The following is a 14,494-nucleotide window of genomic DNA, read 5'->3' as shown; positions in this document are numbered from 1 at the left end:
GCAGCATAGTAAACCTCATCACTCTATGATTGCAGGTCGTGGAGCGTCGATCTTGACGTGGACCATAAAACATAACGGAAATGGCGCCTGAGATCATATCACCAACATTCCCCTATCTCCCGCGCCCATTTAAATCTCTCTCTTCAACTCCTTGTAACTTGGTACTTTTTACTTTACCCTCAACAGCCTCAACGTACAACACCCTCAAGCCTCAACTCAGGTGCCGCTTGACCTTCCCCTCCTAAGTAAATGACGTAATCTTTGATAATAATAAAATGTTGAAACATATTCACATAGAAAAACCTTGTTACACCGTCTTTTTCCTCTAAATAATAAGATTTAATGGACTTCATGTAACGCGCCGCATATAACAAACGACCCTAGTTGCCATGGGCCGCAATTCCGCATTAGCTAGTCTCAAAACAAGACGGCACAAATGACGTGGAGACCTGACGGACCCTCCCGCCCACCACCCCGCCAAACTAACTCTCTAAACCCCCCGTTATACGTTACAACACAAATCTCGGATGATAGTCTCCTCCAGCCTCGAGATTACAAAACTACCCCTCTAGTTTCCCTCTCCGGATACCATCTCAGTGTCCCTCGCTGCCCAGCTCCCTCTTCCTGTCTGCGGCTTCAGATTTTCCAGCTTCAACAAAGAAAATAAAAAAATATTTTTTTTTTCAAAAATAAAAAATAAAAATCTCTCAATCCTCGGATTTTAGGTTGAAGTCGACAACCAAAGGTCCGATTATTGTGTGATTTGATCGACCCGAATCGGGTCGAATTCGGGCATGGAGCGGATCGTCGGCGGCAAGTACAAGCTTGGCCGCAAGATCGGCAGCGGATCATTCGGTGAAATCTTCCTAGGTGAGTCTACTGCTGTAATTCAGAAGTTGGATTCCCAACTCTGATCGGTCAACAGTCATTGATTCTACGTCACTATTCAAATTTTCCATATTGCAGCTACTCATGTCGATACCTTCGAGATCGTCGCCGTTAAGATCGTAAGCTCTTCTGCCGATTTCGAACTTCATTTCATCAGCTGACCATCCATTTGAAATTTTATTTTTAATAAAAATATTGATCTTTAGTAATGGAGTTGAGTTTGATTTGTGGTGTTGTGCAGGAGAACAGTAAGACGAAGCATCCGCAATTGCTTTACGAGGCCAAACTATACCACACGCTTCAAGGAGGAAGTATGTGATGGTTATATTGTGAGATATGAATATATATATATATATATATAGACTGTTGAAATTTTTGATTTGGTGGATAGGTTATGAAGATCGGAGTGTGTTGAGTTGGTTTTTGTAACTTGTTTTAGGTGGAATTCCGAGCATCAAGTGGTCGGGAATAGACGGCGAGGACAATGTGCTGGTTCTAGATTTGCTGGGACCGAGTCTTGAGGATTTGTTTGTGTATTGCGGGCGAAAGTTTTCACTCAAGAGTGTGTTGCTGTTAGCTGATCAAATGGTAATCGCGGTTGTTATATTTCGATGGTCTTTAATTGGAGTTTACCTTCAGCTCATAAATTGTCACATGAATTCCGATATCATTAGTTTCTTTGTTCTGTTGTGTACTGGGGTTGCATTTCCGTTAACAATGTTGTGATTTTGTCTTATGACCAGATTACAAGGATAGAGTTTGTGCACTCAAAAGGTTTTCTGCATAGAGATATAAAGCCTGATAACTTTCTTATGGGTCTTGGTCGAAAAGCAAATCAGGTGATGATGCATCCGCTTTCTAGTTTTTATTCCTATGAGAAAGTGTCTCAATGGTTCTTTCAGCCTTTTTTATTCTTGGTTTGACCTTTCTATTTGCATGTCAGGTTTACATAATTGATTTTGGGCTTGCAAAAAGATATCGGGACTCCACCACCAATCGTCACATCCCTTATAGGTAAAATATCATGTTCACTGGGTTGAAATTAGAAGCACATCTCTCTCTCTCTCTCTCTCTCTCTCTCTCTCTCTCTCATAAGTTTTCTCCTTTGCTAGCAAGTATGAGGAAGAGTTGGAGTGCAAAGCCTCAACCTTTTAGTATTATATTGATATATCTTCTCATTGTTAACCTTTGCTTTATGCAGAGAGAATAAAAACCTTACAGGAACTGCGCGTTATGCCAGCTGCAACACTCATCTTGGAATTGGTAAGCTAATGATATTGAACCTTACGATCTTGAAAACATAAGTTAGTAAGTTACTCAAGTGCCTTGTTGGTACCCGTCTTAGAGCAAAGCCGGAGGGATGACTTGGAGTCTCTTGGATATGTTCTCCTGTATTTTCTGAGAGGAAGGTACAAATTCTTTTGTTGTTTTGTTCCACTGCTCAAAATAATAGTGTTCTCCTCTGGGGGTAGTAATTACAAATGGATGTCTAAATTACTTATAAAGTTGTCAAGTATACATCAGAAAATCTTTATGAAACAAGATGTTATGTGAATTTCTTTTCCATTTGATGGTGATTTGATATTGTATACTAATGATCCTTTTTCTGCTTGTAGCCTTCCATGGCAGGGTTTAAAAGCTGCCACTAAAAAGCAAAAGTATGACAAAATTTGTGAAAAGAAGTTATCAACCCCTATTGAGGTATCTTTCGGTGATTCCTGTTATGAGTTCTTACAGACCTACTTTTTAGTATGCAATGTCAATTATATATGGTGTCAAATAGACTGACTTCTGTTTTTCTAAAGGTTTTATGCAAGTCTCATCCAGTGGAGTTTGCATCATACTTCCATTACTGTCACTCGCTGACATTTGATCAGCGACCTGATTATGGATTCTTGAAACGTCTGTTCCGAGACTTGTTTACTCGTGAAGGTATGGTTCAAATTCTTACATAACTGACATTGCATACTGCAACATCCTCTCCCTCTTGGCTTGTAGTTCATGTTTCTCTGATTGCTCATGTTTTCGGAAAATGGCAGGATATGAATTTGATTACATATTTGATTGGACAATCATAAAGTACCAACAATCACAAAAGAATAGACCTCAATCTCAGGTACCGATAAGCATCATTCTTCCCAGTGAGTTTCTTGGAATTTCTTTTATAATGGATCACTGTTTCAAGGTGGGATTATTCTTGTGCCTCTGATTTGAACATCCACATGTTTCAGCCAGTTCCTGGGGGAAGCAACATTCGTGCAATGCCAATGAATGTAGATACTCACCAAGGTTAGAACTTGCTGATGAACCAACAACTCAGATAACTGATTTCTCAAGTTTGATGATAGATGTTAACGACACATATGATAATTAGACAATGCATGAACTTCTCTTATCGTCACACTTATATCATAATTGGTGTTTAATAACAGATGTCTTCTCATAGAGCTAGTAATAATTTATGAGTGAGACTGTGAGAAGCAATTGCTTAGAAATGACAAATTTCTTCTAAACTTATTGGCAGGAGGTGCTAGTGCTGCTTATCCATCTGAGGTGACAGATCGTATTAACTCAAGAATTTCCACTGGTCCTGGAGTCCGGATGCAATTTAAGCCACCAACGAGCAGGAACTTAAATTATGATAATCCTCTTGAAAAGAATGTGAGTCACTATTGTTTAATAATTACCTAGAAAAATGATTTTCTTTTTACTATGAGTATCCATTGCTCTCGTATATTATTTTGTTGTTAAACTGCCAGAGTTCAAATTTATAAACTTTGGGCAAAATTTCCTTCTATAGATTGCACCTGAATCATACACACCTCCGTCTACGTCATTTGCTGGCCCCTCTAGAAGGAATCACTCCAAACCTCTTTTGCCTGCTGAAACTGCAAACACGAGTCATGGACATGGCAATAAAGTAGGTCCTTCGGGTAGCTGGATTCAATCACTGCAGCGCATGTCTTCAGCCAAGTGATCTACATGGTATTTTCTTTGGTTGGTTGGATGCTTACTTACTCTTCACTGTGTAATAGCAACAGATCATCTCTAAAAGATTCTAGCTTTACTCCTTTGAAGCTGCAGGTATATGGTGATATAGGAAGCTTGTGGTGATGCAGCCGTGTGTAGACTGAATATCAGTTCCTTGGTTTGTGCAAGCTCACATTATTTTCCGTAAGGTGACTAAATATGTGGTGCCTGTTACAAAATGCTGAAAATCCAAATATTGGATTTCATGGTGTTCATAGATCCCATAAGTGACGAAGCAAATCTTGTATTAAAGTTTTCCTTAACATGAATGATGTGTGATACTAATCCCCATTCTTGTTATTAGGTAAAATAAGTTGTCTCCGTGCCATTTGATGGCAGTAGACTGTGTTTCTTAGTTTGCTTATTCCTGAAAGTCACCTTTGTAAATTGTAATAGTAGATATACCTCCTGAATGAGTATCAGGCCTGATTGGCTTCCTTTATAATGTTCTTTGTTAAAGTGTGGATTTGGAAAGTGAGTGAGGAAACATGTTTGGATTATTATGTTTGAAATCCTACTTGTAGGAACTGGAAGTTTTCTTTCATTCTTTATACATTTTTTGACATCTGCTATTTCACTGGATTTGTCATTTTGATTTTCCAAGAAGAATTTGAGATCATATTGCTGAATAGAACATTTGAATCTCACAATGAAACATTGAGTCTGTACTATAAATAATCAATATTTTCATATGGACTTCTTACACTTGGAATACTCATTATCTGGTATACAAAGCTAGCTTCAAGAATCAAAAAAGTTTTTCTACACATATTTTGATCAAAATGAAGACATTCATAAAATATAGTTATAATTCACTCATGTCCATGACCTCTGGAATGACTTGTGGCACCTGTTGCAAGAGTCTTCCCTGTTCTGATATTTCCTTCATCATTTCTTTAAGTTCCACATACTTAGATAGCTCTTTACTGATCCATCCACGCTGATTTGTTTCTCCACGAATGCAAGTCATTAACCGGTCGAACTCTCGCTGGATCAAATCCTTTATAAGATCCTCCTGCAGTAGTCTCGCTTTGTGTTCGATCTCAATAAGAGTAGGTCTCCTCACCTGATAAGTTTCCACCTTTTCTCGCAATTCCCTACATTCTTCCTCAGTAAAGTCGCAATCCGATAGCGAGGAAATGGGAACATCTTTTGCAAGCAGATGTAGAAGAATTTCTCCACCATCCTGCTTCCTAGTTATGCCTTTCACTTGTGTAAGCTGGTGAGAAGACTCCCCCAGGAAATAGTCTTCAGGGTCATTTTCCACTCTTACAAAGCTTCCCACCACCTTTCGTTCCCATTTCTCCGGTTGATTTGATATCAAATCCTCCACCAAGCTCCTTCGTAAGTAGACAAGCTTCATATTGCTGGCAACTACTGATGCAAAACAACTTTCAAATACATTCCTTGTGGGACTAGGATGCACCTCTTCCTCCTTTTCCTTGCAACCAAATGGTTTCACATAACATGGGATCACCAATTTCGGCTTCTTGTGTGATCTGCGCGCAAGGCGATCCTTCAGTGTAATCTCATCTTCCTCATCCTCATCCTCATCCTCATCCTCACTATTCCCCTCCTCGGAATGAGTCTCCATTTCCTCAGAATCAGACTCTGGGATCAAGAATTTTCGCTTCTTGTGATTTTTCAAGGCACGATCTTTCAGTGTAATGTCATCATCATCATCATCATCCTCGCTCATCCCATTTTCTTCTGCATTCCTAGGAGATCCAGAACTGACCACTCCCTCAGGCTCTTCCTCAGAATCAAATGAAGCCACATGATTCGACTTCCCCTTGTTCTGTCTCCTCATGAGAAGCTCTTTCAATGTAGTCTCCTCATCATCTATCATCTCGCTTCTTTCATCACGTACATCATCAAAACCCAACCCTTCCTTCTCTTTAAGAATCTCCCAGCACTCCTTGAACCCGAACTCAAACGTGTTCTGATCCTCAAAGTCCAACGTATCCCCATCTCTATCATACCCCGCATTCGCCTCCGCAAGCCTAACCAGCTCTACACAATCCTCACAAAGCCCTTCTTTCTCCCTCCCTCTCACCGCCGCAAACTCCGAGTTCTCGCCTCTTTTGCGGCAATCGACGCACACCGAGTACGTGCACATAAGGCAAGAGACGCCGATATCGGTTCTGGAGCGGCACAACGAACAGGAGTGGTGATCACAAACCCACCGCCTGTCGCTTTTGAGAAAAGTGTTCTTCCGGTTGACGCATTTGGGGTGGTAAACTTTGGTGCAGCCCTGGTAGTCACACGACCGCACCGACCCGCCATCTTTGCAGACGAAGCACCAGTCCTCCACCTCAGTTAGGTCGGTGTTGTTTATAGCTTGTTTCTTCATTTTGATGATGAAGATGGAAAATTTCAGAGAAAATTGGGTCTCTCTCTCTCTCTCTCTCTCTCTTTCTCTCTCTCTCGCTTAATCTAACGCAGTGAAATGAATGAATGAAATGAAATGAACAATTACGCCATGCTGTGCCCCATTTTATACTAGTGGAGAGATCGATAGATCTTACCGAAACGAAGCGGTGGACTCGAATCCTTTACGGATTAGGATTACTTTTTACGACAGGAAAAGGAAAGTCCTGATCCTTTTAGGATTACTTTACTTCGACTATTTATAAAAATTACCCTATGTTTTTGGTATAAAATAAATTACATATTTAAATAATTATTTACACGTGTTTTTTATCCATTTACTGACCATAAAAGCATACTAAACGCAGTCGTTTGGTTTTTTAACTTCAAAGCACTGACACACAGAGATTGAGTCAGAGAGAGAGAGAGAGAGAGACTTGGAAACCCAAATGGTCGGAGACATAGAGAAGATGATTGCGGTGGGGCTAGTCTGGGGAGCCACCAACGCCATAATGCGACGTGGCGCTATTCTATGGGACCAAGCCCTCAAGTCCTCCTCAACCCAGCCGCAGCCGAACACGCCCCTCCACTGCAACAAGCTCCTCACTTCCCTGAAAAGCTGGCTGAAGCTTCTCTCAATCTGGCAGTACACGATCCCCTTCGCCGTGAACCTCTCCACCTCCGCCACCTTCTTCGCCATCCTCAGCCACACCCCCATCTCCCTCGCCGTCCCCGTCACCAATGCCACCACGTTCGCCGCCACCGCCGTTTTCGGGTTGCTGCTTGGGGAACAGACCCATCTGGGTTTGGCTTTGTTGGGTACGGGTTTGATTGTCATGGGCATTTGGCTTTGTATTACATAGTATGGTTTTGCTTTTGCTTCATCTATATATGCACTGGCTAATTTGGCTCTCAGAAATGACAAAGATTTTCAAAGGCAATGTTTTTATTGATTAAAATGGAGATACAATAAATTATAGAAATGGAAATATGAACGAAAAAAATGAAAAGGTTGAAACTTGAAACATAAGAAACAGATGAAACCACAAAGTACATTTATTTTAGAGTTGTAAACCGGCAGTTGAGGAAACTGAGCAGTTTTGTTTGAGATGGCTTGGTAGCTTAGCTTAGCTTGGGATTAGAACTGCTGTTTGGAACATTCAGTAGGCATGTTTCCGTTGAATCGTTTAGTGTCTTTGCAGTAGTCATAGATCATGTGGTTGTCTCTGACCCATTTCAGCTGGCCTAACTTAGCACTGCTCAGCTGTTTGTGTATGGGGGATGTCCACCAGTTTGCAGGGGTAGCGGCGGCGCATTGAGTGATGCTGCTTGGTCCATCCCACTTGCAAGCCCTGGCCCTGAAGTTGCGCAATCTAGCTATGAATGGAGCGCTGGTCCAGTCGATTTTTACTAGTCCGCCTCTGGTTGCCCAATTATCTGCATTCCATAAGCTGGAGTGAACCCTCATTCCTTGCTTGCTCGGGTAAGCAATCCCTTCGTTTTCGTAGTTTCTGAACACACGAATTGGCAGTCCATCGATGTACCACCTAAAAGAGTAGAAGTGAAATTGAAGGTTAGGAATATGTTCGTAATTGGTTCCATGACCTTTGACACTAGTAGGAATATACTGTGACATAACTATTCCATATGTGTGGACTTGTGGTACTGAGATCATAGTGCTTTATAGGTTGGTGAACCATGTCAATTTGTTTTCTGGGACACAGTTTAACTTATAGAAGGTGATAAGATACTTACACAACTGAAGTTGGGTTCCAATGTATGGTGTAGTTATGGAAATCAGCTGTTGGGTCAAACCAGGGGTAAAACTGCTGCTCTTTGCTTCCCTTTCCTTGTGTATATATGTTAGTGTGTATAATGTAAGGCTGTCCAGAAACGTTCCCTAAGAATTCAAAATCTATCTCATCATGTGTGCTTCCTGTTGATGATAGCTGTACAAAGTACGTATGGGAAATCAGCATATTGAAGGAACGGAATCGATCAATTTCTAAAGTATGTGAAAGTTAATGATGAATCTGAGACAGAGATATGATAATTTATGATGGAACTCCATCTCTTGCTCAAGTAACTTACATAGAAAGCTGTTACTGTCCCTGCGGAATTTTTAGGTACCAACTTAATCAGCATCTCAATGCTTCCGAATAGGAAACCTCTCTTTGACTGAACAGCAGATCCTACAAACGAAAGATGGCAGTGCAGTCTGATTAGAGGAAAAGCCTGGCCTTAGTATCAATAGTATGACAGTTTATCTATTCAGTAGGCATTTGATTCAGGGGTCAAAAATGTAGTGCATTACATGATGAATGCCATTTCATGGATGAACTAATTCCTAATCAAAGATTTTATATGCAACATTGAATTACTGTTTAACAGCATGTACTCGGTTTGCATTGGTCCCTAAGGTAATGCTTCTGAGCATCTGTGACAGCTATGAATCAAAAGAATAAGTAGTTTACCAGAAGTTTGATCGAGCACGAGCTGGACATCTTCGCCATTTCCTTGAATTGCAGCATGTTGCTGACCCCAGCTGATGTACATGCTCTTCGAAAACTTTGCATCAACTAAACTTTGATGAAAAGCAATGATGCACAAGCCTGTCAAGAAAGCTCGGAGAATCGCCATCTTCACTCGAGTCGGAATATCGTCTTATTTTTTTTGTTGTTTACTCAATCTATGTTGTTGGCAATTTGAAACTTAGAATGGGATGTCTTCTCTTAGATTCGTGATGCCCTTAAATAGCTTGACGCACCCTTCAAATATGCGCTCCTACGACATTATATATCATAGGTTTTGATCTCCCCAATTTAATACATGTTTCAAGAGAAGGCAAGTATGTAGCTCCTTACAAATGCTTGAAAGTTGAAAGTTACAAACTAATTGATTAATGAATTCAACTCTGTTTAGTGGAGTGGTGTAACTACCATATGCTGCAAAAGTACAAAGAGAAATTAGAGAATGGGTGTTAAGGTGTAATTGTAGCTTAGCTGGGACGCGGCAAGAGAGGTAGCTAAGCAGAAAGTCGTGCCTGGGACTACTAATGCGAGTAGCCTACTACGGCAGGACAGCCTTGAAGGATTCTTACTTTGCTTGACAGGACGTGCAGCGCTTGAGAGAGAGATAGGTATTCCTACTATTACTACGGCTATAAGTTTCATTAGTTCAATCAAGTATAGTTCCGAAACTATTGGCTATATCAAAATCAAGTAGTCATCGATTATAATTAGTCCAACGGAGTCAGATTAATGCTGCAATTCTTCGCGCGCGCGTGTGTGTAACATGACTAACATCATTGTTATTTGCAGTGATGAACACGTGTTCTTTTTTAGGAAAAGCAAAGGGTAAGAGAATTCACATTCTCTGTCTCTTCTTTTTGCCCTTTTGTACAATTTTGTTGAAACTTAACAAGTAGCTATCACCTGACCGACGTTAGTTTTATGTAACCTTGGAATATCTATGTTGCAAGCAATTAAAAATGGAGGAAAAAAAGTCGTCGATCATTTCTTCAAATACTCAGATGTACGTAGGGAAAAGGGAGAGCCTCTTATTACATTTTTCTCTAAAGAAGAGAAATTTCACACAAGAATGAAATAATGGCATACACTAACAAGAAAATATGAGTACAAAGTACATACGTTATATTGATCTTGGATGGACGTAGTGATCGCAATATATATAGCAGCAATCAAACCTACGTACGTGCACCGATCATGTAGCTGAAGAGGAATTGTAAATAACTAAATATAATAACAAAAATTGCATATATGCATAAGACGGTGATAAATAATTAATCAAAATATTCCTAGTAATTTTTCAAATGATCAATAAATTAATGAGGCTATTTATGGCCTTAGTTAGAGCTAGCTTTGCATGCATCACAGTTTCACTGGTTAATCGACACCCACACAGCGGCGCCGGGCGCACCGCGGTGCACCGGAAACAGCAAGTAGTACCCTGGTGGAGCCAGCGCGCCGGATGGTGGAGCCAAAGCTGTGAGACGATATACACCAGGTCCCTCTGGCTTGAAGTCCTTGATGGCCAAGACAAGCATCCTCTGGTTCATGGAGTAGCCGTGAGTTGTGAAAGGAACAGCGTACATGTGGAGCTTGATGTCATTCTTGGTAGGCTTGTCTGCCTCGTTCAGCTTGAATTGAACCCCGAAGGTTGCTCCGTACTTGAGCTTTTTATCTGTGGCGTCGGCGTTGATGACCGGCCTGTGGATATCCAAGGCCTTGTCCATGTAAGGTGGATTGAAAATCTCGAGCCGCATCTCAGTTAGGTACTTGCTTTTCTCATCCGGAGCGAAGAGGTAGCGGTCGTTAGGGTTACTGCCTGCCACGAGGATCTTACCGCTTGGGAGCACTGCCGAGGTGGAGTGGTACAATCTTGCAATTTTTGAGGGTGCCATGTTGAAAAAGCGTTGTCCCTTTGGGAATCTAGGGTTGTATATGTGAGGGGTAAAGTTGGGCTCCTCAGCCTGGTACCAAGCTGAGGAACCAGCCATTGCACCGTTTATGATCAAGAGGTCACCGGTCGGAAGGTGCAGCATGTCTCCCATGACACGTTTTGTGGGCATTTTATCCGTTTCCCAGACCGGATTAGGGTCGGTGATCCGCATTTTAGCGCAGTCGTCTAAGGCAGGAACGAATTCTCGTGGTTCATTCATGGACTTCCTGAAAGCGTCTTTTGGAGCGCCACCACAGATGAGGACGTCGAGAGGGATGTCCGCAGGGTTCTGCTCTTTGAGCTCGATGGGTAGGAGTACCGACATGCCTGAAGCCGGGTAGTTCCGGGAGCCACCGGGGAGTTTGGGGAACTCCTTGACCTGTTTGTTGGTTTTGGTATTGAAGAGGATGGAGCGGTCATTGGTAAAGATGTAGACATTATTGGGATCGGAAGTTTGGTAAACGAATGGGTAGAGATTGTTCTCGTCCATCTCGGTGGTTTCGTCAAGAAAAAGCGATTTGATCATATTAGTGTTGTCTTGTCCCTCTGGTAACACGTATTCGTAACTGTATGCACCTCGGCCACCAACAAGAAACAATCTACCGTCTGCTAGTGTTATCTGAGTTGCATACCTAATAATATATAACAATACTTAATCATCAATATATTACTCATAACAAAATGCCCGATTGCCTTAGCTAGCATTGATACGATTTGAAATTTATATGATATATTTTTACCATCTTTTGTCTGCCAACGCCTCTGGATAGGTTTTGAAGTCGCATTTTCCGTCGGTGCATGGGGTAAAGTATCTAGTGCTTCTAATTCCTTTGAACCAACCACCGGTGCTGATGAACCTACCATCGGGCATAATCCCACCCGATGAGCACCATGGATCAGTATCAACCTGTTTACAGACCACGATTAGAAAAAATTGCGTGCATGGAGCTTTTGATGAGTAACATAATTTGCAAAGAAAACATTTATAAATGTACGTGTGATCGAGTGCATGAGTGTGGAAGAACCAACCTTGAGCGGTCTAATTGTGTTTTTCTCAATATCATACTCAACTGCATGAGCCCAATCATCACAAAACTGTTTCTGAGATTGATCTTCCCATGGAATGCAATCGTTGTTGGGCAATTTGATTTTCGATATATGGAATGCCGCGGCATCGTAGAACATGACCTTGTTGGTTTGAAGCAAATTAATATGCATGACAGACACACCAGAGTCCTCCAAAAGCAAGTCCCACGTCCCCATATTGTTGCCAACAGGGAAGTCCGGCTGTGCTGGTGCGTCGGGAACGGCATCACCGCCGGCTTCTGCGAGATTAGGCTGATCATCCGGTACTACGTCTGGTTGGGGTTGGTTTACATCGACCGCTGCGTCGGCCTGAACTTCGACGTTGGGCTGATCCCCGACGGCTGCTTTGGAATCTTTGGAATCGTCATTGCCAAAGATCCCATGGAAGCCGCCATCATGTTTGTTGTGTTGATGTTCGAAGCCAAATTCAAAGCCCTGGTGTGCAAGCAAAGGATTGGGGACAAAAGGAATCCCTCGCCAATGTGCATCGATTACAGAGGCAAAGAAGAGAGCGAGGATGCAAAAAAGCTTCATCCTTAAGGTGGCCGTTGAAGAGTGGAGCGTCTCCAATGGCTTATTACTTTATGAGCTCTTGGCTCTTTTACAGCCTTATTTTGCTCTCCATCACTCTTTATAATTCAAACACAACCTCAAAGTAGTTTAGAAATATGTCAAAAATAGATTTGTGGCGAGTTGCTGATCCTGGTTTGCAGGCAACTTAGTTTTGTGCTATTTTGGGGTGGGAATAAATCCACATGCATGCAAACTTTGCGAAGAACTAACCCAAAAGTAGCTGTAACTAAAGAAAGTATACAATTCCTTACCAAAAATAACCCGAGAGAGACAAGAATATTACATAGCCATTAGCCACAACCAGATTCATTCATTTTGGCATCTTTGAAAAAGAAAAAGGAAAAAGGAACGAACATTCTCTTTAATTTGCAGTTTGCACCATATCATTTCACGGGAACAAACGGCTATACAAATTTTTAGCAATTAAAAATTGAAAATAATCGAGAATTAAGGTAAAACTAGCACTTGAAATGGCGTACGTACTTATTATTGAGGCAAAATAAAGAAAAATTACTAAACACTATAAATTTCTTTATAACCTCCGGATCGATGCTCTTACAAGCCATCCCCAACCACTTCTCCTAGTTCCGATAGGAATACTTGATCTACTTGATCTTCTTTGGTTGCAACCAAGTAGTGTTGGCATAGGCTTATGCCTAGCCATAATCAACACAGCTATTATCATACTGAGGCTCAAAAGCAGCCCAACTTCACAGTACGAGCATGAAGTCGGCTATGCCAACTGTGCAACAAGTTTCCTGTGGCTTAAACCAACTACGGACGCGCCCGCACACGCGTCTCAAAAGGAAGCTCCTAGGAACACCTCAAGTGGACTAAATCTAATATTAGAGGATGAGTGAATGATCTACCTCAACTCAACTATTAAAGGTCAAGTCCTTGACCTCTTAAGGTAAATAATCCCCGCAACAATATATTCTTTCAAGAATTCTTCAAACAATTCTTCTAACCAATCAATAATTAATATCAATGTGGCTGATGTTAAATAGTCTAGCTAGTTTTATTTAAATAGAGTTTGGGTGTTTGGAATCCACTAAACCAGCCTGGGAAAAGCCGATCTCTGCTTAGAGTAGCTAGCTAAGATTGTGTTAACTGGACAACACTGTGCAAGTGTGTTTCAAGTGTGTATCAATTAATTAATTATATATATATATATATATATATACACATATCACAACGAAAATTCCCTTTTATATGTCGTCATAATTAATTTATAAGCTAATGCTCTTTCGATCTGCTTTTGGCTGAGTGATACCTTAGCCTTCACTACTACAAATATGCCTTTTAATGACACTAAATTTATGACCAAAAGCTTTACCTTATGCCTGTTACAAAAGCTGATGAAGTCCAGTAAGCCAATGACTTGGTGTAGAAGCCTTCACCAAGTCATGGAATATATACGGTGGAAGATTCTGTTTTGCTTATCTGATATAGTACGATATTAATTGTATTATGTATTATATGTTTTTTTAGCCCAAACAAATTATGAAGACAGCTCTTACTTAGTGCGGATGCCTTCATGCAAGTAACTTTCTTTGAGAAAAATCGAACTGTTTTATGTGTTAGCTTGATTTCATAAAGTGATCGACAATTCGACATTATGTCCGAATATCAGTGCTGTTATAGTGCAATGTGGAATTAATCCAGCGTACTGCAGAATCTAGATCTGTACCTTGTTAATTAGGAAGATAGAAATATATGCATATGCAAACAGCGCAGTGCAGCAGTTGTGCACAATGGGGAAAAAAAGTAAGTGAAAGAATCAGCAATACAGTACGTAAAAGTACGTATCAATTTAATAAACGGAGATGTATAATTCTACTGATTGAGATGCTTTATGAATAAAATTAGCAAGAAGTAACCAGCTCGGTCAGGTACGTAACTAGCAAGAGCCAAGAACAATACTGGACGAGCATTCAAATGCTGAAGCTAGCCTTGATCGATCAAGTTAAGTACTCAGAAACGTTGTTATCTAAGAAGTAGATTGACGTTGATGAGTTTTGGACAGTCTCCATTCCATACCACACGTAATCACATTCTGGTTTATGGAAAGGCTTTCCATATATGA

At 41.0% G+C, this 14,494-nt stretch overlaps 5 protein-coding genes across 9 annotated transcripts; 2 read left to right on the top strand and 3 right to left on the bottom strand.

The window, feature by feature from the left end:
- The first annotated feature begins 633 nt into the window (after nucleotides 1-633).
- LOC126798658 (casein kinase 1-like protein 3) lies at nucleotides 634-4,490 on the top strand. 4 transcript variants are annotated; one of them, XM_050525681.1, is made up of 15 exons: nucleotides 635-870; nucleotides 967-1,007; nucleotides 1,130-1,199; nucleotides 1,328-1,476; nucleotides 1,632-1,727; nucleotides 1,832-1,902; nucleotides 2,090-2,151; nucleotides 2,234-2,297; nucleotides 2,505-2,589; nucleotides 2,694-2,820; nucleotides 2,928-3,029; nucleotides 3,124-3,177; nucleotides 3,413-3,549; nucleotides 3,689-3,873; nucleotides 3,967-4,490. In XM_050525681.1, exons 1-14 carry the CDS (start codon nucleotides 795-797, stop codon nucleotides 3,863-3,865), a joined length of 1,311 nt encoding a protein of 436 aa, XP_050381638.1. In that variant the 5' UTR covers nucleotides 635-794; the 3' UTR covers nucleotides 3,866-3,873; nucleotides 3,967-4,490. The 4 variants fall into 4 exon arrangements, with proteins under 4 accessions (XP_050381656.1, XP_050381638.1, XP_050381629.1 ...); XM_050525672.1 differs by having other exon boundaries at nucleotides 636-870; nucleotides 3,973-4,490; XM_050525689.1 differs by having other exon boundaries at nucleotides 638-870; nucleotides 2,928-3,004; nucleotides 3,120-3,177; nucleotides 3,973-4,490.
- A 233-nt stretch (nucleotides 4,491-4,723) lies between these two features.
- On the bottom strand, nucleotides 4,724-6,271 carry LOC126793418 (zinc finger CCCH domain-containing protein 19-like). Its single transcript, XM_050519938.1, has one exon. The coding sequence runs from the start codon at nucleotides 6,269-6,271 to the stop codon at nucleotides 4,724-4,726; it is 1,548 nt and encodes a 515-aa protein (XP_050375895.1).
- A 444-nt stretch (nucleotides 6,272-6,715) lies between these two features.
- On the top strand, nucleotides 6,716-7,659 carry LOC126784703 (uncharacterized). 2 transcript variants are annotated; one of them, XM_050510300.1, is made up of 2 exons: nucleotides 6,716-7,107; nucleotides 7,529-7,659. In XM_050510300.1, the coding sequence occupies exons 1-2, from the start codon at nucleotides 6,738-6,740 to the stop codon at nucleotides 7,540-7,542; spliced, it is 384 nt and encodes a 127-aa protein (XP_050366257.1). In that variant the 5' UTR covers nucleotides 6,716-6,737; the 3' UTR covers nucleotides 7,543-7,659. The 2 variants fall into 2 exon arrangements, with proteins under 2 accessions (XP_050366257.1, XP_050366180.1); XM_050510223.1 differs by having other exon boundaries at nucleotides 7,553-7,637.
- On the bottom strand, nucleotides 7,313-9,103 carry LOC126784854 (probable xyloglucan endotransglucosylase/hydrolase protein 26). The gene is made up of 4 exons (XM_050510415.1): nucleotides 8,763-9,103; nucleotides 8,380-8,480; nucleotides 8,044-8,237; nucleotides 7,313-7,835 (listed from the first exon to the last, which is right to left on the bottom strand). The coding sequence occupies exons 1-4, from the start codon at nucleotides 8,926-8,928 to the stop codon at nucleotides 7,427-7,429; spliced, it is 870 nt and encodes a 289-aa protein (XP_050366372.1). The 5' UTR covers nucleotides 8,929-9,103; the 3' UTR covers nucleotides 7,313-7,426.
- A 1,083-nt stretch (nucleotides 9,104-10,186) lies between these two features.
- On the bottom strand, nucleotides 10,187-12,369 carry LOC126793410 (aldehyde oxidase GLOX1-like). The gene is made up of 3 exons (XM_050519927.1): nucleotides 11,779-12,369; nucleotides 11,490-11,656; nucleotides 10,187-11,381 (listed from the first exon to the last, which is right to left on the bottom strand). Exons 1-3 carry the CDS (start codon nucleotides 12,367-12,369, stop codon nucleotides 10,187-10,189), a joined length of 1,953 nt encoding a protein of 650 aa, XP_050375884.1.
- Between the last annotated feature and the right edge of the window lie 2,125 nt (nucleotides 12,370-14,494).

The sequence above is a fragment of the Argentina anserina genome, chromosome 1, assembly GCF_933775445.1.
Source record: "Argentina anserina chromosome 1, drPotAnse1.1, whole genome shotgun sequence".
NCBI classification, from domain to species: Eukaryota; Viridiplantae; Streptophyta; class Magnoliopsida; order Rosales; family Rosaceae; genus Argentina; species Argentina anserina.
The sequence above is the reverse complement of the archived record's forward strand: the minus strand, read 5'-3'. Positions and strand labels throughout refer to the sequence as shown.

What these genes read in the sequence shown, in the direction of transcription:
- LOC126798658 (XM_050525681.1), top strand. Translation starts at nt 795, where the DNA reads ATGGAGCGGATCGTCGGCGGCAAGTACAAGCTTGGCCGCAAGATCGGC. An exon ending in CCACACGCTTCAAGGAGGAA is followed by an intron (nt 1,200 to 1,327) that starts GTATGTGATGGT and finishes AACTTGTTTTAG; the next exon opens with GTGGAATTCCGAGCATCAAG. An exon ending in CAACACTCATCTTGGAATTG is followed by an intron (nt 2,152 to 2,233) that starts GTAAGCTAATGA and finishes TACCCGTCTTAG; the next exon opens with AGCAAAGCCGGAGGGATGAC.
- LOC126793418 (XM_050519938.1), bottom strand. Translation starts at nt 6,271, where the DNA reads ATGAAGAAACAAGCTATAAACAACACCGACCTAACTGAGGTGGAGGAC.
- LOC126784703 (XM_050510223.1), top strand. Translation starts at nt 6,738, where the DNA reads ATGGTCGGAGACATAGAGAAGATGATTGCGGTGGGGCTAGTCTGGGGA. An exon ending in TCTGGGTTTGGCTTTGTTGG is followed by an intron (nt 7,108 to 7,552) that starts GTACGGGTTTGA and finishes AGCACTGCTCAG; the next exon opens with CTGTTTGTGTATGGGGGATG.
- LOC126784854 (XM_050510415.1), bottom strand. Translation starts at nt 8,928, where the DNA reads ATGGCGATTCTCCGAGCTTTCTTGACAGGCTTGTGCATCATTGCTTTT. An exon ending in GGACAGTAACAGCTTTCTAT is followed by an intron (nt 8,238 to 8,379) that starts GTAAGTTACTTG and finishes TACTTTGTACAG; the next exon opens with CTATCATCAACAGGAAGCAC. An exon ending in TGGAACCCAACTTCAGTTGT is followed by an intron (nt 7,836 to 8,043) that starts GTAAGTATCTTA and finishes CTACTCTTTTAG; the next exon opens with GTGGTACATCGATGGACTGC.
- LOC126793410 (XM_050519927.1), bottom strand. Translation starts at nt 12,369, where the DNA reads ATGAAGCTTTTTTGCATCCTCGCTCTCTTCTTTGCCTCTGTAATCGAT. An exon ending in ACACAATTAGACCGCTCAAG is followed by an intron (nt 11,657 to 11,778) that starts GTTGGTTCTTCC and finishes GTCTGTAAACAG; the next exon opens with GTTGATACTGATCCATGGTG. An exon ending in GCGTTGGCAGACAAAAGATG is followed by an intron (nt 11,382 to 11,489) that starts GTAAAAATATAT and finishes ATATATTATTAG; the next exon opens with GTATGCAACTCAGATAACAC.